Raw genomic sequence first — 22,113 nt, forward strand, 5'->3', positions numbered from 1 at the left:
CTGATCTTTAGTCAGCGTGCCTGACCACTGTGGGTGTGTTGATTTCTAGACTCTTCCGCAGCTGGACAAGTCTCAGCATGTCATGGGCACCTTGCTAGCCGGCCAGGCTGCTCTGACTCTGGTGGGGTGGTTGGGTTTCTTTTGCCTTCCTGTAGGTGCTGAGTCCCCAGTCGGGTCCTCCTGACTGTGTATCATCCCAGACTCAGCCTGGGGCAGCCAGCCACGCCTTCTCCATGGGCTGAAACCTGCAGTCTTTCCTTTGGCCCCCTCCTATTGTGACCGGCATTCAACTCCCAGTTGTGCTGCTCACTGGCTGGAGAGCCGGCAGCCAGGGCAGGTTTGGGGTGATGACAGTGCTCTTCTCCGTTTACCCCCCTCTTTGACCCCTTCCCCACTACTGCCCCAGCCTGAGTTGGCAGAGCCCAGCTGGTCTGTCCTACCACCGTCCACTCGAGCTAACCCTCCTTACAGACGTCCCAGCTCTCTCACTGCCAGGCAGTGATTGGTTGCTGCCATCCTTACCTGCCCACTGCCTGGTTCTCCTGCACTTCTGACCGCCACGCCCTGTCCCTTTGGGCAGAGCTGACTCTCCTGGCCCTTTGGCCTGTCACTACGCCTGCCCCTCTGCTCCCATGCTCTCTCCAGTCCTCTCTCCCACACTGCTTGTTGGCTTAGCACAGGAAGGTTCTGAAGAGTTGTAAGTTGAAGCCAGTTTCCAGTGTGCATTTCATTTCAGCTACATTTGGGAACTTTTAACCCCTTAGCTCTGAATATATCTCCATGTCATTCAGTTGTTTCAGTCAGGTAGTTGTTATATATAAAGGCACTTCTTTTGCTAGGCAAATCTGTGACACCACCCCACCACAGTTACTTTTCTAGGCTTCAACTTTGGTTTGGAAAACAGGGTCACTTGTTAGCTATTGGCTGGTGGGCTACCCTTTTCCCCTCCCGGTGAGCATATGAAGGCCAGACTGTTTCAGAAGAGCATTATTAACAAATCTACAACGGACATATCGTGCCAACATGAAAAGCACAACGGTCCAGGGCTCAGAAATATAGCATTCGCCCTGTTTGGCTGAGTAGCTGAGGGAGAGGTGAGTTAGTGCGGTCCCGTGTCCAGCTGCTCCGTTCCGGGGGTGGCCGGAGGCCCAGGCTGCTGGGCTCTTTGGTGTGCTGCGCATGGTTGCTCTCTAGCCGGGGGGCCCTGGGTCCTTTCAGATGCTTTTCCATACAAACACAGGTAAAGATAGGATAGTTGTAAAATCTTTTTGTGAAGTGAAGGACTCTTGTCAATTTCATGATGATTGTCTACCTGTACAGAGGACTTCCTGGACACATCTGTCTGGTGAGCAGCTCTTAAAAAGACTGCCATGGTCTTTTATTGTCTATGTTGAGGTGTCAGTCTACTCTCTGACTTGGAGTTGGAAGAAAATTCAGGCTAAAAAATAGTGCCTTCCTCAAGGTGATAGAAAATACATCTTACCTTTTATCTCCCAAACTAAAGTGTTTCCTCATAAACAGCCTAATAAAATTAACAAAGTATTTGTTTAGGATTAAGATCCCCCCTCATTTTAAGTAATGAAACTTTTATTAAATGAAATCTTACAAAGAATTCCATGTATCAATTTTTATAATACCTATTAAAATGATTATAAGCAGGTCAATGCAGAGCTTTTCCATCTGAAATGATCCCCCTGTCCTCCCTGACTCATCCTCAGATCCCAAAGTGGCTGCTGAGGCATCTGCACAGGCCTAGGGCCCAGTGCTTCACAGTTGGAAAGTACTGCTTGTAGGATGTGATGACTAGCCAGAGCCGACAATGTTGAAGATTTTTCATACCAACTCATTTTTATTTTGTCTTACACCAAAATGTATAGGCTCTATCAACTTTGAGGTAAAATTCACCACATGCAACCAGACTTAAAACATGCTTTTATTTACTGGAGGATTTAAATACAAAAAAGTAGCTTCCTACTCCACACAGCCTTCCCTGATCAGACCCACCATCCTTGATTACCAGGGACTAACCAAGACTGACCATCCTTGGTTACTTGTCTGCCAGTTTCCATCTCGACACCCTGCTCACCTGGGGTTCTTGGGCCAGTATAGGCCCAGCAGAAGCTGGTGGGGTCTTGGGCACCTCCACTGTTCTCCTTACTGGTGTCTAAACTTCCCTGGGAAGGGCAGTGTGAGAATGTCAGTAGCATTTGACTCTTGAGAGGAACCTCTAGCTGATCAAGCTTTTCTGACTCCCTATTGCTGATTTGAGAAAGAGCTGGTCTGAGAAATGTGCGGTTACCTGGGCTATCCTACCCATTGGGCAGCTTCTCCTGGTGCGTGGTGTCGGTGCGCCTGCTCCCCGGTGCTGGTTGGCTTCTGCTAACCCTCACTGCCCAGCCCCCATTATGACATCTTATTCATGCTTGTGGTTTTACTGTCACATATGACATCAGCCAAATCTGGGTTCTTCCTTTGCTTTATCAGAAAAGCTAGTTTAAGACCGTTACTCTAAAACCCAAATCATAATCTTTGGGAAAGGAACAAAAGTCCCATCAATGGAAAAGTAAGGGCTAGGTAGACAGAAATTCCCCTCTTCAATAATTATCAGAAAAAGAATAAACTGCTTTTAATTTAAAAGAGAGAATAGTAGTCTTATTTGACTATATGTCTTGGATCTTTCAAAAATTTTATATTTGTTTTATAAATTCCAGTATTTTTGCTTGCTAAGAAATTTCAGGTAATCGGAAGGAGTGTCAAACTGAGCAGGAACATTCTTCTGCCCCCCTCCCACATTGCTCCTTAAGAACTCCCCAGAGTTCACACTTAACAGCCTCCCACAGTAGGACCTTACTGTCCCCATGGGCTGTGTGACCCAGGCCCGGCCGGAAGCAGAGAGAGGCTGCCCCAGACTGCGGGGCAGCATAGGGTCAGCCTTGGCGCCCTTCAGCTGAGCTCCTGCCGCTCAGCAGCCCTTTGGGCCATGGGCCTCTTTTGCTGCCGGACTCACCTCTTGCCCTCTATTCCTGGAGTTTGCCTGGACTTAGGCTCGCCTTGGATTCACATGGTACACTGACCTCATTCATATATGAGCTCGCTCAGACCAGCCTTCAATGTAAGTGTGGGCTGGCTATTCAAAGCATTTTCTTTGGCCAACTCCCTGTATTCCATGGTCATTACTGGCATATAATCAGGCCAGTGTCTGGACTCCTCTGTAATGAGCTGACCAAAGCTCTTGGTTTTTAGTCTGGGGTCTTCACACTCACTGACACTGATAGCTACAAATGAATGTCAGTGTTCTGAACTTTCTATGAATTTTAATGTTACTGAAATCTGAAATCCAGTATTCCCTATCATAACACATAATTTTGCTAATATATAGTATCTAACCCCTGAAACCACATAGCACACCATGATTTGAATTTCATATGCCTGTGTTCAATAGCCCATATTTACTTACTTTCATTAATTTTTACTTTTTGTAACTAGTATTGGCAACTTTATTTTACCCCTTTCTCCTCAATTTTTACTCAGTGGCTCAGGTTTCTTTTCCAGACTCTCAAGAGAGTTTCAGAACCAGAAATTTCAGAGCTATCACCATTGGACAATAGCTGATTTTTATCAGCCCATTTTACTTATTATTTGCACCTATACTTGTAGCATGCTGTACTTAGAAGGAACCTGCTGTGTTTCACTGTGTTAGCACTGCACCAGAATGCAGCACAGAAATCTAAGCCCCCTGAGTGGTGGCTTTGCCTCTTGTTTACTTCCCTGTCTCTCATGCCGGATGGTGGGCATGCCAAAAATAATTGTTGACTGAATGATGATATATTTTCTGCTATTTTGGCAGTATATATGTATGTAAGCCACACAAATTAGTACCAGTATTTTGTTACTGTTCCATTTCTAGTGAGCTGATTGACTTCTGTAGGTTTTTTTTACTTAACTATTAACCACTTTTAGAATATAACCCTGCTGTCAAGAAAGTAGTATATTGCCCTGTATCCTTGATTATCTCTGTGGACTTAATTTGGCCCCATATTTGGCCTTTTTCAGAATGTCATATAAATGGATACGATTACACGATATTACCCTTTGAATCTGGCCTTATCACTTAGCACAATGCCTTTGAGACTCATTCCAGTTGTTGAGTGTATCCGTAATTTGCTCCTTTTACTGCCAAGCTGTCAGGCCTTGTGTGAATGGACCACTGTTTGTTCATGTACCCACTGAAGTACATTGGGATGATTATGAATAAAGGTAGTGGCAACATGTGCGTACAGATTTTTGTGTGAACATAATCCTTCAGTCCACTTGAGTAAAATCTAGGAGTATCTTTTTTTAATGATAGATTGGAGATGACACATTCTCTTCAAAATTCTCCTTTTTATGATTTTAGTTAACACCACATAATACTGGCCATTACTTACTGTGTGAAATACCTGGTGATTGTTTATTCTCTTTTTCAAACAAGATGAGAAACAGCTGTGACACAGAATAGTGGAGATGGGATACCTACCAAGTCAAAATCTCTTTAGTGTGTTTGCTGTCCGTTTTCCAACCAAAGATGGGTCTCTAAGTGCTCCTAAGAAAGATGAGAATGTTTCAAGAAGCAATGAATTTCTAACTTGTTTTCCCACCTGGCTCAGTGATTTTACCTTGTGAGTTTCTTTTTGTTAGTTGACTACTTAACACATTTGATTCCCTGCTGGTACATGGAAGGGTGGCTCACTGTTGGTGTTCAAGATCTCTAGACCAAATGCAGTTGAGAATCCCAGGTGGTTCAAAGGGCATTGCTGACATGTTAGGAAGGGCTTGTTTGGCTATGTAGAGGATACTTGGGAACCATGAAAGCCGTCACGGCTCATCACGCTGCTGGGACCATCGGCAAGGAAAGGTAATGGAGAGAGAGTGGCTGTGGCATTAACTGAGAGGGTTTTACTTCTCCAGCAGTTGTGTTCAAGTCCAAAGAAGAGAGAAACCAGAGAAAGGTGACTTCCTAGCATACCATCTTTAGATCTTTTCCCAGGGAAGACCTCTATGCCCTTGGCTTATCAAAATTTAAGGAGCTTAGCTATTTGTATGTTTAGGTCTAGAGACCATCCATTCTTGGGATTGATCTTACTCTAAAGTTGATTTATTTTGTTAATAGTTAATCAGTTCGCATGGTTTAAAATTCATGAGTTTCAAGATAGATTCATCAACCCCTCACCATCCATCAAGGTACTCTCCTGTGCGGCAACCAAGAGCTATCAATTTCTTGTGATTCCTGCCAAAAATATTTTGTGCATATACAAGTAAATATGTGCAAATGTTCTTTTTCTCCCCTTATTTCACAGTGGTGTCATGTGCAGTCTTTAAAAAATAATTTATATATGAATATGAAAGATCTCCAAGATACTGTCAAAGGGAAAACCCACCACTTTCCTATTATTGGAATTTAGGTAGTTTACAGTCTTATTTTTACAAACAATGTTGCAGTGAGTAACTATGTCCATAAGTAATTTCACATGTACAAATATATCTAAGGAAAATCCCCAAAGTGGAATTGCTGGGGCCCAGATGTTTGTAAAAAGTTTCTGATATTGCCAGATGGCCCTTATGAGGCCATGGTATTCCATGCTACCCCCAGCAGTGTGTGCATGCCCACTGCCCCTCCCCTGACACAATACAGTCACACTTTTGGTCTTTGCTCTTCTGATAGGTGGAAAATGGCACTTACGGTAATTTTAATTATCATTTATTACATTACTGTTAATATTGAGCATATTTTCATGGGCTTAGGAACAATTCGCATTTCCTTTTCTGTGAACTTTTTGTTCATACCATTTGCCCATTTTTAAAGAACATTTCTTTATATATCAGACTTAGCATCTTTATATTGGCTTTTTTTTAAATTGAAGTATAGTTGACATGTTAGTTTCAGGTGTTCAACAGAGTGATTTGACAGTTACATACTTTATGAAATGCTCCCCATAGGAAGTGTAATTACTTTCTGCCACCATGAAGTTATTACAATATCACTGATAGGTTATATTCTCTTTGCTATACTTTTCATCTCTGTGACTTATTATTTTTTTGGTATCATTAATAAACAATCACATGAGCAACATTGTGGCTACTAGATTCCCTCCATTATCAAGTCCCCACCACATACCTCATTACAGTCACTGTCCATCAGCATAGTAAGATGCTATAGAATCACTAATTATCTTCTCTGTGCTATATTGCCTTCCCCGCACCCCCCCCATGCTATGTGTGCTAATAGTAATGCCCCTTTTCCCCCTTCTCCCTCCCTTCCCATCCCTCTGTCCCAGTTCCTTTCCCTTTGATAACTGTTAGTCCATTCTTGGGTTCTGTGAGTCTGCTGCTGTTTTGTTCCTTCAGTTTTTCCTTTGTTCTTATGCTTCACAGATGAGGGAAATCATTTGGTCTTTCTCCACCTGGCTTATTTCACTGAGCATAGTACCCTCTAGCTCCATCCATGTTGTTGCAAATGGTAGGATTTGTTTTCTTCTTATGGCTGAATAGTATTCCATTGTGTATATGTACCACATCTTCTTTATCCATTCATCTAATAATGGACACTTATGTTGCTTCCAATTCTTGGCTATTGTAAATAGTGCTGCGATAAACATAGGGGTGCATATGTCTTTCTGAAACTGGGCTGCTGCATTCTTAGGGTAAATTCCTAGGAGTGGAATTCCTGGGTCGAATGTTACTTCTATTTTGAGTTTTTTGAGGAACGTCCATACTGCTTTCCACAATTGTTGAACTATTTTACATTCCCATCAACAGTGTAGGAGAGTCCCTGTGACTTATTTTTTAACCAGAAGTTTGTACTTCTTAATCCTCTTCACCTTTTTTGTCCATATTTTGATTTTTCTATTAGGTGGCTTATATTTATCATTTATTATTTTTGTGTACAAAGGTTTGTTCTGCAGTTCCAACTAATTTTTTCCACATTCTCTGGCCAGTTCTCCAGTATCATTTAGTGAGTATGCCACCTTTTCCTTCTCGATTTAAAACGCTACCTTTGTCATCTGTTAAGTTCCCATACTATGTACGCCTGTTTCTGGACTTTCCATTCTGTGCTGTTGATCTTTCAGCCTGTGTGTGTCCTGCGCCACATGTTGTAAATTACGTGGCAGTACAGTATCTCTTAGGGCCCATCTCCCTCATTTCTCTATTCAGAACTTCTTATTCCATATGAATTTTCACAATTCTGGTATTTGTTCTTTAGGATTGCTTTGCCTGTACAGACTTATTTGGGGAAGTAGACATGTTAGAGATGTTAAAACTATCTGTTCGAAAACATGGCACGGCTTTTGTTTGTTTCTTTCATGGCTTTCAGCTAATGTTTTAAGCTTCTGTCTCATCAGGGTTTTAGGCATTTCCTGTTAAGTTGATTTATAATATTTTAACTTGTTGCTTTTGAAAATAAAATCTTTTATTCCATTGTATCTTCTCATTGATCATTGTTTTAAAAGTGGTGTCTTACTGATCTCTGTATATTAATTTTGTACCTAGCTGTCTTCCTTCCTGAAATTTCCTTCACACTGATAGTTTTCAGTGAATTCTTTTGGGTTCTTTCAGTCATGTAATCATATCATCTGCAAATAATAACCATTTTATCTTCTCCTTTTCAATTTTCATACTTCTTTCTCTATTTCCATTGCATTAACTAGTACGTCCACTATGTTAGTGGCAGTGAGAGTGGTCATCCTTGTATTCTTGACTTACTTGCAATGTATCTACTTGCCTATTAAGTTTGATGCTGGCTTTTTGGGGAAGGTAATTATATTTTGTCATGTTAAGGAAATATTCTTCTCTTCTTATTTAACTAAGAATTTTATCAAGAATGAATATTAAATTTTAGCAAGTGACTTTTCAGCATCTGTGAAGATGACTGTATGATTTCTGGAGAGCTCTTAACATTGTGAGTTGTGTTGATAGTTCTCCTCAATAACTGAGCTCTCCATACATTCCTGGACTGCATCCCACGTGGTTGTGGTGTAATATTCCTTTAAATTGCTGCTGGATAGTATTTGCTAATATTTTATTTAGGGCCATTGCATTGGTATTCTTAAGTGAAAAAAGCCTAGTTTTCTCTGTATATGGATGTGAATGTGTATATAGATTTTGTCTTACTTGGGTGTCATTACTACATTTTGCTTTATTTTTTTGAAGTTCCTCTTCTATGTTTTAGAATGGTTAAATATTGGAATGTTCTGTTCTTTCTGTGTTGGAATGATCTGTGAAACTTAGCCTGACACGTTGGGTTGGGGTGTGTGTGTGGCCCTTATATATAGCTTTCTCTATTTTTTATATGGTAATTAATTGATTAGCTTAGGTTTCATGTCTCCTTTAGAATTAGTCTGAGTAAATTGCATTTTCCTAGAAAAATAATTCACTCTATCAACTTTTCAAATACCATTGAATGGTATCTTCTCTTAATTACCTCTAGATCTCTACTTATTTCTTATTTCAGATATTTGTGTTTACTTTCCCCTTTTTTTCCCTTGATTTGCTATTTTTTTCTAAGGGAAGAACTGTTGGACTTATTCATGGGCTAATTTAGTCAGTTTTTGCAAATAACTAGTGTATTCTCCATTTTCAGGGTGTAGAGTTGAACACGAGCCAGTCAGTTACCTCTTACTGATGATGTAACTTGGGCCCTTAACATCCTGCTTCTTGTCTTTTCTATCTGCCAGGGGAGGGAGGAAAAAAGCAGCCCCGCAGCTGAGGTGTCTGACTCACTTTCCCCTGGTGTCCCTGTGGTTGGCTTTGCGAGTGTGTGTGCTGCCCCTTGATCACGGAGAGAAATGTGCTTGTCTCTCGTGTGAGCTGCAGCACTCGCAGTGTTGCACCTCCTCTCTGGGCTCAGTCGGGTCTGCTATGAAGGGCGCAGCATGTGATTTACTCCTTCACATTCACATACCTCTGCTCACCCTCTCTTCTCCATCCTTTCCAAATCCACCCGCATCCCTGCTGTTTCCAGGAGCTTCGCTGTCGGAGGACATAAAATTGGGTTTTGCTTTGAGATATAATCTGAATGTCTGGTTTTTAACAGACATTAATTTAGCCCATTTATTAATATGACACGTTTGACAGTAATTCTGTCACTGCTGGATTGTCATATGGGAGATTGTTTCAGATGTTATTTATTAATCCCCAGCTATGAACAATGACAAAATTAGTGATTTCCTCTCTTTTCCTTCTCCCTTTCTTCTCTTCTACTAATCGATCTTAGTCATTTGCAAGTATTACCTTTATTGGTGTTTACCTTTGTTAAGTTTATTTGTACTGTGTTGTTTGATTAATTAACTTTCGGTCAGTACTGTCCTGCCCATTATGATAGCCACCGGCACGATGACTGCAGGCCAGGGTGCTCAGACCTCACCCAGGGGTAGTAGGGGATAAGGAACCATCAGGGATGATCTGACAGACTTCACACAATCCTTGCTACAATTGGATAATGCAGAGATGAACACAGATATAGAAGTTGAGGCATAGTTGAAAAAGAGCTCAGAGGAGGCTGTGTCATTTGGTTAAGGAGAGAGTCTGTGTCACAGATCATTTTATTTAATATTAGTTAATGTAAAGTTGAGTTTAAATAGCCTCAGGTGGCTCCCTTATAGGGAAGCATGGCTTTAATGACATATTTTTAAACCCCTGGTGTCAGAAATTAGGAAACCAGGTGTGTTATACGACCTCCCACATTGCTCTCTTTATTTCCCAATTGTGTTATTTAAATAATTTCTACACCACAAGGACTTGGGTTTGTGTTCTGTTCTCTCACCATAATCATCACATTGCTCTTCATCTTATTCTTCAAGTTCAGTGGATTCAGTCTTCACAACTGGTTCTTAGTTTTCCCAGCCTTCCCTTGGACGGAGCCGCCGGTAGTCCCTCAAGGATTCCCGTCCGGTTTTCGGGGTCTGGTGTGGCGTTGCCCATGTAAAGCTCGTTTAGCCCGGATGGCTGTTCAGGATGGCGCAGATTCCCAGGGCCGTGCTTGGTTTCCATGAGCATTGTAATGGGTATTGCTGTACTTTGATTTTGAAATGCATTTTGCTATGGAGAAGTCTGATTTTTCCCCCTCTAAGTGATTCCTCTAAGTGATTTGCCTGATTCCTCAAGGATTCTTTCCTTTTGGTAGAATAATTTTACTGAAATCTTTTTCTTGAACATTTCCCATTCATTTGCCCTTTCAATGTTTTAAAATTATAGCAGTAAATATTTGTTTTTACCATTATTTTCTTTTTGGGTTCATTATGCGTTAAGTTGGATGTTGCATATTAATCTTTTTTTGGTGATTCATTTTAGGTCATCCTAAAATTTTCATTTAATTTCTTTGAATTTTCTCATTTCTGTCTTAAATGTATTTTGTGCCTCAATTTCACCTCCTTTTCTGGGATGATTTTAGATTTTGCCTTCCACTTATTTCCTAAGCTTTTCTTATATTTTTATTTCTTCTTGCTTCCTCACCGTTTCATCATCCCTGAGCTCTTACAGCTCTGTTTGGTGTTTATCCTCCGTAGAAGCAATTACTTCATTGCATTTTAAAAACTCACGGTGAAGTTTATATTCAGTTTTCACCTGCTTGGTGGCAGTTTTTGCTGGGAAATGGTCATTTATTCATCCAGTAAGCATTCATCGGTGTGCTTCCCTTCCCATCCGTCCCTTCCCATCCGCTCACCCTGGGAGCGGAGTCTGCGGGGAAGGGCAGCTGGTCCCAGGGGGGCCTGGGCGCGGGGCGCGGGCGGCTGCCGCAGGCCTTCTCCACCCGGAGCCCCGGGGGGGGCCTGAGCCGCCTCGTGGCAGGCTCTGTGCGCTGGGGGCCCCGGGGTCGTGTCTCCCGGCACGGCCAGTGTCCCTGCTGCGGGATCGAGGTGTCGGCACGGACCCACTCGGACGCAGCCCGGGGGCGTCCCCGGGAATCAGGCGCAGACGCATCTACTCTTGGCAATCGCTCTACCCTTGTAGAGTTTACATTCCAGAAGCACAGAAAATAAATAAAGTAGATCATTACTTATGTAGGATCTTAGAAGGTGACAGTGCTACAGAGGAGAGTCAGGGAGGGGGAAATGAGTGCTGGGGAGGGCTCTGTTTTAAACAGGGTGGTCAGGGAAGGCCTCACTAAAATGGTGGCATTTGAGCAATGACTTGATGGTGACAAGGGAGTGTATTTTGTAGGAAAAAAAAGGTTCATGACCTTTGTTAGGTATGGTGAGACAGGCTTCATCCAAGAGGGGTCTGCTGGGATGGTGTTGGGACCTCAGGTGGAGCCCTGCAGTGGGGAGAGAGATGGGCTCAGCTCCAGGAACAGCAGGGGCAAGCAGGAATCAGTGGCCAAGCAACAGGTAGGTGTCAGTGGAAGGAAAATTACTGAGAGGGAACATCAAGAGTGAGGGGAACTCTGGCTAAACCGACCTAATAGGATTCGTGTTGACTGCAGGCCAGAGTGCTCAGACCTCACCCAGGGGTGGTAGGGGATGAGGAACCATCAGGGATGATCTGACAGACTTCACACAATCCTTGCTACAATTGGATAATGCAGAGATGAACACAGATATAAAAGTTGAGGCGTAGTTGAAAAAGAGCTCAGAGGAGGCTGTGTCATTTGGTTAAGGAGAGAGTCTGTGTCACAGATCATGGAGGCATTCAGAGGGAGGGCGTCCAGGTGGAGGGAGGAACGTGTGCACATGCCTGAGGTGGACCGTGCCAGTCCGTGACGGGGACGGGTAGGAGATGAGGTCTGACCTGTCAGGGAGAGGGACACATGCCCCTTTGTGGGCCAGGAAATGACTTTGGCCTTTACCCTGAGTGAGAGGGGAGCTGCAGTACTGTCAGCAACATGATCTGTGTTGTGTATTCATGATCCCTGCTCGAGTTTCTCTCTCCCCTCCCCCTCCCTCCCCCCCCCCCCCTCGCTTCTAACCTGTTGTAGGTCCCGTGCCCCTCGGCTGGTTCTTCTTAAAGTCTCCTTTTCGTAGGAGGTGAGTCTATTCCTAAATCAGGCTGGTGAGTGTTTATGTGTGTCTTTAATCCTTGCTTTACTTCTGCCCACGAGATAAGCAGCTGGTGGGGCTTCCCTGCCCCGCCCCGGAGCCCTGCCTCCCGCCTTGGGCGGGGGGCGCCCCTGTGGGGGCGCCCCTTGGCCCCTCCTAGCCTCAGCGCGGCCCGCCGAGCCGCCGAGCCGTCAGCTGCTCCCGGGGACCTTGCTCCGGCCTCCCAGCCCTGCCCCGCTCCCTGCAGCAGCTCTGCCACCTGCTTCGCAGTATTTAACTGACTCCTGGCTTTGCCGAAAAAAGGAGTTTGTGGTTATGCTTCTTGTTCTCTTGGGTGATTTCCAGGAAGCTGGGGGCTGCTGACTTGACGCCACTATCTTCAAACCCAGAGTCGTAATTACGGGTTTGGTATTTAATTCCAGAGAACAAAAAAAGAAAAAAGTTGTGCAGCTGGGTGGTAGCGTTTTACGTCTGGAGAAGACACACCGAGAAAGCGCCGTCCCTTCCCATCCGCTCACCCTGGGAGCGGAGTCTGCGGGGAAGGGCAGCTGGTCCCAGCGGGGCCTGGGCGCGGGGTGCGGGCGGCTGCCGCAGGCCTTCTCCACCCGGAGCCCCGGGGGGGGGGCCTGAGCCGCCTCGTGGCAGGCTCTGTGCGCTGGGGGCCCCGGGGTCGTGTCTCCCGGCACGGCCAGTGTCCCTGCTGCGGGATCGAGGTGTCGGCACGGACCCACTCGGACGCAGCCCGGGGGCGTCCCCGGGAATCAGGCGCAGACGCGGAGTCCGTCACCTCTGCCTGCTGCACACACAGGGGTGTGGGCCCTGCATCTCTCCGGGCTGGGCTTCCCCCCTTCCCCAGGCCAAGGCCTCCTTGATGATAGTGACGAAAGCTATGGCTTGTCTCCCTCAAAATTAGCACACGTGCGTTTTTTGAGTTGTGCGCCCCGTTTCCAGGGTCCCCTGCCGTCCAATGTGGGCCTCGTTTTGAAATCATGGCCCCCAGTTGCTTATTGCATTGGGGGAACTTACGGCACCTCCAGAGCCATAACCTTACTTTCTCCTTGTTGAGAGTTCTAGACCGAAGACTGAGGGGACTTTGTGGGCGAGGTCTGGGGTTTTCCATAATTTCAGTTGCTCAAGTTCATGCTACCCTCCTTTGCAAGAATCAATCAAGAATTACCTGGTACAGCTATAAATAAGATGTTTTATGTCAATTATGTCTTAATAAAAACCCCAAAGATAATGAGAAAAGAATGATCTGCTTTCTCATCGTCTGTGTCTTAACTCTTTCTTGACCCATCTTCTGTTTCTGAAATTCCAGTTCCTTGGGGCTACAGCAGGACTCATTCTGTACCCTCCTTTTGTTGGGAGGAACTGAGTACAGCTCCGTCTCATACGGCTGCCTGTCTTGCCAATTGGTTTCAGCTCCGGGAAAGTTCACTATGGATTCAATGTGACCAAAGAAATGACAGTAGAACGTTCTTGGGGTGAAAGGGTTATACCCAACTTTATTCCCATGGTGGCAGGTCCGTCACTAGAATACTGTCTACTCAGAGCGAGTCTGCATGCAGTAAGCCAGTCTCTGCCTCTGGGCCCCTCTGCCCTCACAGCCGTCCTCAGGGCCTCTGTCCTCGGCGCTGCCACCACTCCAGCCTCTGCTCTGCTCTCCTGCAGCCTTGCAGCCGAGCCACTGTGTCGCCCAGAGCACTGGGCGGAGCTCTTTATATAGAATTAATAGCAACATATTGCCCACACGTGTGTAGTGAGTGAGCTAGCCAACCAGGGCCAGGTGAGAATCCTAGCCACAGGAACTCTCATTTTATCCACAATGCCTAATTAATATACACATACTGTATTAATATTGTATTCTCTGCTATATTCTTTCTTAATTCAAGGAATGACAGGAGAGTCCCTTGGGTCATCAAATATTTCCTCTGCTTGCTTCCAAGGTACTTCACTGCCTTCTCCATCCAGTGCCACAGGGAGTGAGGAGGGAATGGCTTCTGTTGATGCCATGATGGTAATGTGCCCGGCTGTGGTCACCCCACGTACTGGGCCCAGGGCTGAATGGAAAACAGTCTGATTATAGGAACAGCACTGTCCCCAGGGTCTGTTGTGTTAATTGGTAAAGTTCATGAAATTATTTTGTCACATTTGATTTCTGGCACATACTAGTCAAGTAAATATTTAAAAAATATATTAGTGAATTTAAATGTTTTAAAAATCAGATTTCTTTTTATTTGGGTTGTACAAAATTAATAGAACTAATTTAAATTAAAAAGTTAAATGATTTCAGATAAATTTTCATTTAAATGTGCTTATGTGTTTTTTATGGAGGGGTGGGAAACAAACGCAGAATATTGAGCACATGTAAGGGTCCGAGCCTCTTCGTGCCCCCAGGTCCATGGTATGAGGAACTGGTAAAAGGTCACTGGGCGACTGACTGCAGGAAATGAAAAGCAAACGGACTTGTGCACCAATAAGACAGACTTCATTAAATGCTTTGATCTTCGGACCAGTTTTAATTTTGCTCTTTTTCTTTCTCTTTCTCTGGTTTTGTTGTCAGTGGTTTTCTGCCATTATCCTACCGTCTGACCGCAGTCCTGCTGCATTTCCGAAGGGCATTTCAAAAACGCGTTGTTTTCCCTTTATTGTGGATTCTTTCCGCTCAGGTTAATGCTGCTGAATCCTCTCAACTTCCCTCCCTCCCAAACCCCTAGAGCATATTGAGACTCTAGAATCCTCAGGGGCAGGAAGAAACTGCCATTGGTAAAGAGCTAATGTACATATTCTGTTGCTCAGTAACCATCTTCATGTAAGTGGATAGATGACCTGCCGTGAATCTTCCGTAAATGATTTCTGAACCAGGGAGATGGAGGCTGGATGGTCCCCCGCATGAACTGGAACACGTGGGGCTGCGCAGCCTGCAGTTGGATTGCTGGTGGCCTTTCTGTTATGTTGGTGGCCCCCTCATCCCCCACCCAAGCCTCTCCTCAGTGAGGCTTTGCGGGCAGAGGGGACACCAGGCTGACAGCGTGTCAATTTTTCATGCATTTGAAAATGTATAGTCATTTTGTCCATTGGCATAATTGAGAAACCTAAAGAAAAGGGTTTTATTTTGTTGTATTCTTCCAGAAGAGGGCTCCTGGGTGATGCGGCTATAATTCTGCGATTGGCCCCAGGCCCTTCTCTTTGCCCTTTTGAAATCAGACATGTGTTGGGATTCTCCCAGCCAAGAATGAAGACAGACACGTCTGGAAGGCCATGATGGATGAGTCCCCCCACTCCCCTGGGCGCCCTCCTCAGTGTGTGGCCAGCCCTGCCCTGCCATACCCTGGCCAGGCTTTCTCCATCCTGGCATCCAGGCGTCTGTCGTAATAAAGTGCTCATTGCATGTCTGCATCTTTGAACAAATCGGTGGTTAAGGGGACTTAGTTTTTGCTAATAACAAGGTGAGTGAAATAGACCTTATTAATAGGACTGATGGCTATCCCCTCCTAGGAGATGCTCTCCGGTGTGGTGGTCATATCCAGTAAGGACTCAGTCCAGCACCAGGGAGTCTCTCTGACAGTGGAAGGAACTGTGAACCTGCAGCTCAGCGCCAAGAGTGTGGGTGTGTTTGAAGCTTTCTATAATTCTGTGAAGGTAAGCATGCTTAGGTTGCACATTTTTAATTCATTATTCAAATGTTTGTGGTGGTTTTTACTTGCTGTCTGGCTTTGCTGCAGTTCTTGGTCATTATTTTGCAAAGTATGGTAATAGTCATACTTTTAATACTCACTGATCAAACTGAAGAAATAGATATTTTGACTCTGAATTTCTCCTGTTACTGAAAGCCTGCACATTTTTGACCTACCAGGCAGGATTAGGAGAGCCATAAGTGGGCAGGTCTCAGCCGTTAAAGGGACCAGAGTTCTTCTGACTTGTGCCGTGGCTTCTGGCACTTACGTTCCTGACACAGAACTGTTACTTTAACTGTGTACATTGCTGTGCAGGCTGGACATTCAGGTAGGATGCAGATGGAGCCTGGCCATTCTGTCCTTCTTGTCATTCAGGGTAGAGTTCTGTGTTCCAGAATGTAAACTCTTTTTCTATGCTTATAGTTTCCTTTTTTCCCAAGGACATATTAACTCTTTTGAGTTTTGAGGGGGAAGGAGTCCAGAAGAAAGACTCAGGGGCCGGCCTGTGTTTTTCCATGATTTTCATACTTTCCTCCATTAGCACTTAGAAACTCACTTCCCAAGTGGGATTTCTCAGGGTGAGGCTAACCAAGGCTTAGGGTGCCTTAGCTACTGAAGGTTAACACAGCTGCCTTCTAGCGGGGTCCACGGTGGGGCCAGTCTGCGGGGAGGCCCTGGTCCCCGCCCCCCAGGGGAACCGCGCAGTGCTGGGAGCGGGGTGGAGGGAAGGCCCAGGGGGCTGCGGGCGGCAGGGCAGAGCCACCGCCCTCTCAGCCGAGCACAGGCTGGTCTGGGGGCGGCCCTCCTCGTCAGGCTCCTGATGTGCCACCTGCTTCCCCATTCCAAACATGACGAGGTTGGGACGGTTCACTGCAGTATGTGGGGAGAATAGAGGGAACACTGGCTCAGTCCCGACTGCGCACCAAACAGCTGAGCGTGCAGCACTGCGGAACGGACCATTACTGTGCCAGAGGACTGGGACTGGCTCACCCCCAGGCACAGTGCTGTAGCGTCTGGGGCTCGGGGCTCGGGGCTCGGGGCTCGGGGCTTTCAGATTTTTAGTAGACACGGTGACTTTGTAAGTGCATCTAAAAGCACCGATGGACTGAGTTGATTCTCTTTACAGCCTATCCAGATTATCAACAGCACCATTGAAATGGTGAAGCCAGGAAAATTTCCCAGTGGCAAAACAGAAATTCCTTTTGAATTTCCTCTGCATGTGAAGGGTAACAAAGTTTTGTATGAGACCTATCATGGCGTGTTTGTCAACATCCAGGTGAGCCTCCTGATCCCGTGCAGCTGACTTCTTAACTTCCACTGAACAGCCTGGTCTGTCTTTCACTGAACGTTCATAGGTGGGCCCAGGAATTGAACGCTGTATTTCTAGCTGAGACTTCCCAGGTATATCCTGTATTGATTTCTCATTTCACCCTGTGTAACTCATCATGTATGACCATTATTTTCAATAGGAATCTCAGAGGACCAATGATGTAGCTGCTGTGTAAAAATGCCGTTGTTTCTTTCGCACTGTGTTCTGGCCACATTGACACTGCAGGGGAGCTTTTATTAGATATGCCCTCCCTTCTCTGTGGCACCCACGTGAACTTGTCTGTTTTGTACATATAAACATCTCTTTGTTCAATACCCAAAGGCTACACTTTAACATAGGCTTGTATTCTTCATTGAACAAACCTTGTAAATGAGGGGGAAGTGGATTTATGGCTTCCTGTCTACCTCTCCTAGTTCAGGACGTCTCTCCCAGTTGCTATTGTTGTCTTAGACACAGTTTGGAGTCATGGCTCAGAGCTGGGGAGCCTTTCCTTTATCCCACGGAAAGAAAGGCAGGCACCTCTGTGACGGTGGTCTTGCAGGAGCTCCCCTTGCTAGACAAAACGATTTTGTCTTACATATGTGCAAGAGCACTGAAACTTAGGAAAGTTTTTAGTTTGTTGAGATTCAGCTGAAAATTTGGTCTTGATAGAGACCATCCTCTATTTAAAATGTAACACTTTTAAAAGAACAATCCTCAAAATACTTGTGAGAGTTTAACTAAAGGTTTGTCTAAGTTTCATGAATTGCCTGAAATATCTGTCGAGAAGAGACATGAGTAATGATTCTGTAATATCTTACAACCTTGAGGGGGTGAGGATTTAATAATACGGGTAACTGTTGTGTATTTGAAACAAATGTAAGACTGTATATTAATGATACTTTAATTTAAAAAAAGAAATGTGAGTAGAATGATGTACTCAGGTACAGTAAATACTTTTCAGTAAGGAAAAAACATGTCTTGTGCTTTATTTGTACATCTGTTTCAGGCACCGAATATACTAAAGGCTTGGAGGCCTGGGACAGCCCGTAGGAAGTAACGGTAAAGACTGGAAATAGTCCAGATTCAGAGGAAGCTGCGTGCATAGACATGCAGATTGCTGGTGTAGACACATGAGCCTCTTGCCAGCTTTCCACACTGGGAACACTTCCTCCATGAAAGAGCAAAAATGCCTTTTTAGAAAGACTGAAAATACCTCAAAGGTTTCATTTGAAAATTATTTTTATTTTCTTTCCAGAGTCGGCATCAGCTTGCTTTAGCTACACAGCAGTTTTTTAATACTGTTTATTTAATAGCATAATAGCATAAGTGTGGATTCATTAGAAGCCGAATAGGGTGACACCAGCTCTTCACTGTCATCCTGCTTGTTACTTGGGCCTGTATTCATCATTCTTCATTCTTGTTAAAAGATTCATTTGTTTCAAATAAGGTTGGAAATCGCATCCTTTTCCAAATGTTGTCAGAAAGGCTGGCAGGTGTACACAGAGACCCATGCACTTTTGCTCTGCACAACATGTGTAAGAGGGAAGTGATTTCAGATGCAATAGGAGGAAGGGAAGCACTCCAGAAAACTGGATGATCCCGACGCAGCCGTTATTTCGGTCACCAGATTTTACCCCTGGAGGGTAACCTTGGAATGCCACAACTGGGAATTCTCTGCCTCCCCAGGTTATCTCAGATTTCTAAAAAGGAAGATATTTCTTCCTACCCTAACCTTACATTCCTGAGATGTGTCACCCTCACACTTACCACCTACATTCAACATGTGTTAGAATTTTGCCATCTTTGTTTAATCTGTATTGATTTTTTTCCTGAATCATTTCAAAGTTAGTTACAAAATCTTGACACTTCATCTCAAAGTACTTCGATCCCCATCTGCAAAAAGGAAGGACATTGTGCCGCATGATCACAGTTAACATGTTCACACCTACACAAATCAGCAGTTCTCAAATGCCACCGAATTCCCTGGTCAGGAGTCACATTTGTCGCGTCCTCGTTGGGAAGTGCACTGCCTGAGGGAAACCAGTGGGACGGTTTCTGGCCGGTTTTCCTTTGTCCTGTCACTGAGCATCGGTTTCAGGCGGGTCTTTTTCCAGCCTCCTGTTGCACAGGAGAGCAGGTGCCACCCAGAGAGGACAGTGACACAGCCACTGGGGCCTCAGAGGAGGGCCCACTGGCGTCACCCTCCCGGGTGCCCCTGCTCACCGTGGCTTTTTGGAGGACTCCAGGGTGCTACTTTTGGTAGAAAGTGTTGTTAAACTTTAATAGCATCCTCTTCTCAAATGATACAGGTGTAGAGACATTTTTCATTTATCATCTGAATTGTGTTGGTGACATAACGTAAAAGTAGTGCAAGTCCTAAGCCAGAGAGAAGGATGGAACATGTAGCCAGTGCAAGTCCCCCGCTCGCAGGGGCCAGGGTTGCTCGCTGCCTCCTGGATGGAGGGCCGGGTGCTCTGGCTCTCATCTCCTCTCAGTCCCGCTGTGTTCGCTTCCCGCCTTTACTGTCGGGTGCTGCATGCAACAGTCTGTCTCTCCTAGTTGTCCTTTGTGCAACTAGTTCTTCTTTTATAAGTTATTGACATCATAGGCGAGTTTTACTATGTTTGTTCTACTCTTGTAGGCATACTCGCGAGATTGTACACTGTAACACCACATGCAGCAGTAGCGGTGTGTCTGCTGAAGTCATGTATTCAGAATTAACCCTTTTTCACGCTTAAAAACATCCTCCCTAGGAGTCGGCCTCAGATCTGTGGACAGGTGTGTTCTTTCTTCATTCCTGTTCAGGTTGTGTTTATTGCCAGTTGAAAAAGATTGAGTCTCGCACCTCCTTCTGGCACTCTGCACACGTCTGACCGTCCTGATGCCCTGTGACCTCCCGGAGCGCACACCGCCTGCATCCCTCCTTAGAAAGGGGAAAAGATCACAGTAAAGTGGAGGGACCCAGGGCTTTGCAGATGGGTTGGGCTTGACTTACAGTATTGCCTAGGGGTGTAGAGCATGGCTTTTGGTGACAGGCATGTGTGAACTCAAATCCCACCTCTGTGGCCCTGAGCACCCTTCATGACCTCTCCTGCTGGGGGTTAATGAGGTCTTGGCATGAAGTGCTTAGTTAGCACAGGACCTGGCACAGAGATGTCCTAAGGAAATATCTATCATTAACGAATTCATGATGACTACCCATGTGGTATGCTAACAATTCTTACATTCGCAGTATTAGAATTGAGATGGTACACAGAAAAGGACTTAACACAATTCCTCGAACATAACGTCTTTTCTCCCTTTCTCCCACCCCCACTTATCACCACCAGCTGCCTTCTATGACTGAGTATTAACTTTCACACTAACACATTTAGTGACCAAAAGTTGATGCCTGTTATTCATATCCTTTCATTTGCAAGTTGTAGGAACCTGGCTCAAACTGACTTGGCCCAAAAAGGGACGTTGTGTCATAGAACGGGAACTGCAGGGGTTGCCTGGTATCTTGGCCGGGCCCCGGGCCAACCGTGTCTCCAGCTCAGCCGTCTTTGGGGCAGGCCCCACTGGCAGGCGGGCCATCCCTTGCAAAGGAAGAGCAGCAGCCAGCAAGCAGCTGCAGGCTTGCCATCTCCCGGGTGGCAGTCCAGCTGGAGGAATTTGCTCCCGTGGTCCCAGCAGTGGTCCTGGCCTACTGGTCACTTCTAGCGCCAAGCTGGGGTGGGGGGTGGTCAGCCCTGCCCAAACCCTGAGACTGAAATTGAGGAAGGGGAAGCCCCCCCTGGGAAAGGAATCAGAGAGACCATGCAAGCCAGAACAAAACAGGGCACTTCAGTCAGTGCATGCGGTGTCCAGGAGGAAGGCGGTACACATGCATGCACACACACGTATCACACACACTCATACACACACATACATATGCATGTAGAGTACCAGCCCTCACTGAGCTCATCTGGTTGGGAGACCAGATTTGAAATCTCGATAGAGAATATATACGTATAAAAAGACCCTTGCAGATAAGGGATAATGCGTTAATGTCCCAGGAGTGCCTTGAATATATAGTAACTTCATGTTTAATGTGAGAGGTTGTTCATGACAATGCAGTTTCTTGATTCAACCATGAATTTGGTCCCAGTTATACAAATTACTTTAACGTAATTCTTAAGTTTTCCCTTGAGTGATTTAAACACCCTGCTGCAGAATTGTATTACCAGTCTCAGTCCATGGACGGGGATGTGCAGGAGCAGTCTGAGGTTACAGCCATGCTCCTGGCTCAGTGACCGTAGGTGCAGCGGGCTCGCCCCCTCAGGCAGAGTAGGGCCCATCCTGCGGCCCGCACGCCAGCAGAGGCTAGTTCTGAAAACCAGCCCTGGGACAGCAGAGAAACTGAGTACAGCCAAGGTAAAGCGAGGAAGGCTGCACTCCTTCGCCGCCCCCTTAATTCTGCAGGCAGGACACATCTGTGTTGGCAGATGGCAGGGCAACAGGTTGAATGAGACCAGCTGTGAGTCCAGCACTGTGGAAGCTGGCTGGTGGCCCTGTGGGGTGGCGCTATGCTCTTCTCTTTGCTTTTGTGTGTTTGAATTATCCAAAATAAAAATTTTAGGAAGACTTTTCCTTCTTTAGTCCTCCTTACAGTTAAAATGCAGAGGAGCTTTAAGGTGCTCTGGAGCCCTGGGTCTTTGAACGCCATCACTCCATATTCCTTCTCCTCCTAAACGGGCAGCTTGCGGTGCAGGCCTGACGCGCTCTGCTCCGGCACCAGCGCAGGCTGTTGCGTGGACGTTGCTCAGCGCGAGTGGCCTCTAAAGTTGGTCTGTGAGGTGCTGGGTGCAGGTCCAGGGCCTCTAAGCTCACTACATGTCTTCTAATCCTTCTGAAAAAATAGCTGCCATTTTCCTAGGAGCTGCCAGGTGCCCTACCCTGTACTGAGCAGCTACCATGTTATGTCATGTGGTCCTCACAGCAGGCAGGGCTTCATGTCCCCATTTTACAGAGCAAGAGGTTGAGGCCCAGAATGTGGTGGAGAGTGTCTGGGCTGGCACACCAGCATGGGTGAGGGGCTGAACTAGCTTCCAACTCTCAAGGGCATGCCCTTTCCAGGGTGTCACCATCAGGC

The 22,113-nt window shown here is 45.6% G+C and overlaps 1 protein-coding gene across 4 annotated transcripts in view; it reads left to right on the forward strand.

Annotated features, from left to right (window-relative positions):
- The window catches only part of VPS26C (VPS26 endosomal protein sorting factor C), a 39,409-nt gene that overhangs the window by 7,873 nt on the left and 9,423 nt on the right, over positions 1–22,113 (forward strand). Inside the window, exons 1-3 of one of the 4 annotated variants that reach the window (XM_037014769.2) lie at positions 11,981–11,999; positions 15,510–15,653; positions 16,815–16,964. The exons of 1 other annotated variant lie outside the window; for it this stretch is intronic. In XM_037014769.2, coding sequence (XP_036870664.2) covers positions 15,513–15,653; positions 16,815–16,964 — 291 coding nt within the window. In that variant the 5' untranslated portion in view covers positions 11,981–11,999; positions 15,510–15,512. Of the gene's footprint in view, positions 1–11,980; positions 12,000–15,509; positions 15,654–16,814; positions 16,965–22,113 lie in introns of those variants that run through there. 2 more of the 4 variants (XM_017656896.3, XM_037014770.2) reach the window with 2 other exon arrangements.

Source organism: Manis javanica, chromosome 3 (assembly GCF_040802235.1).
Source record: "Manis javanica isolate MJ-LG chromosome 3, MJ_LKY, whole genome shotgun sequence".
Taxonomy (NCBI): Eukaryota; Metazoa; Chordata; class Mammalia; order Pholidota; family Manidae; genus Manis; species Manis javanica.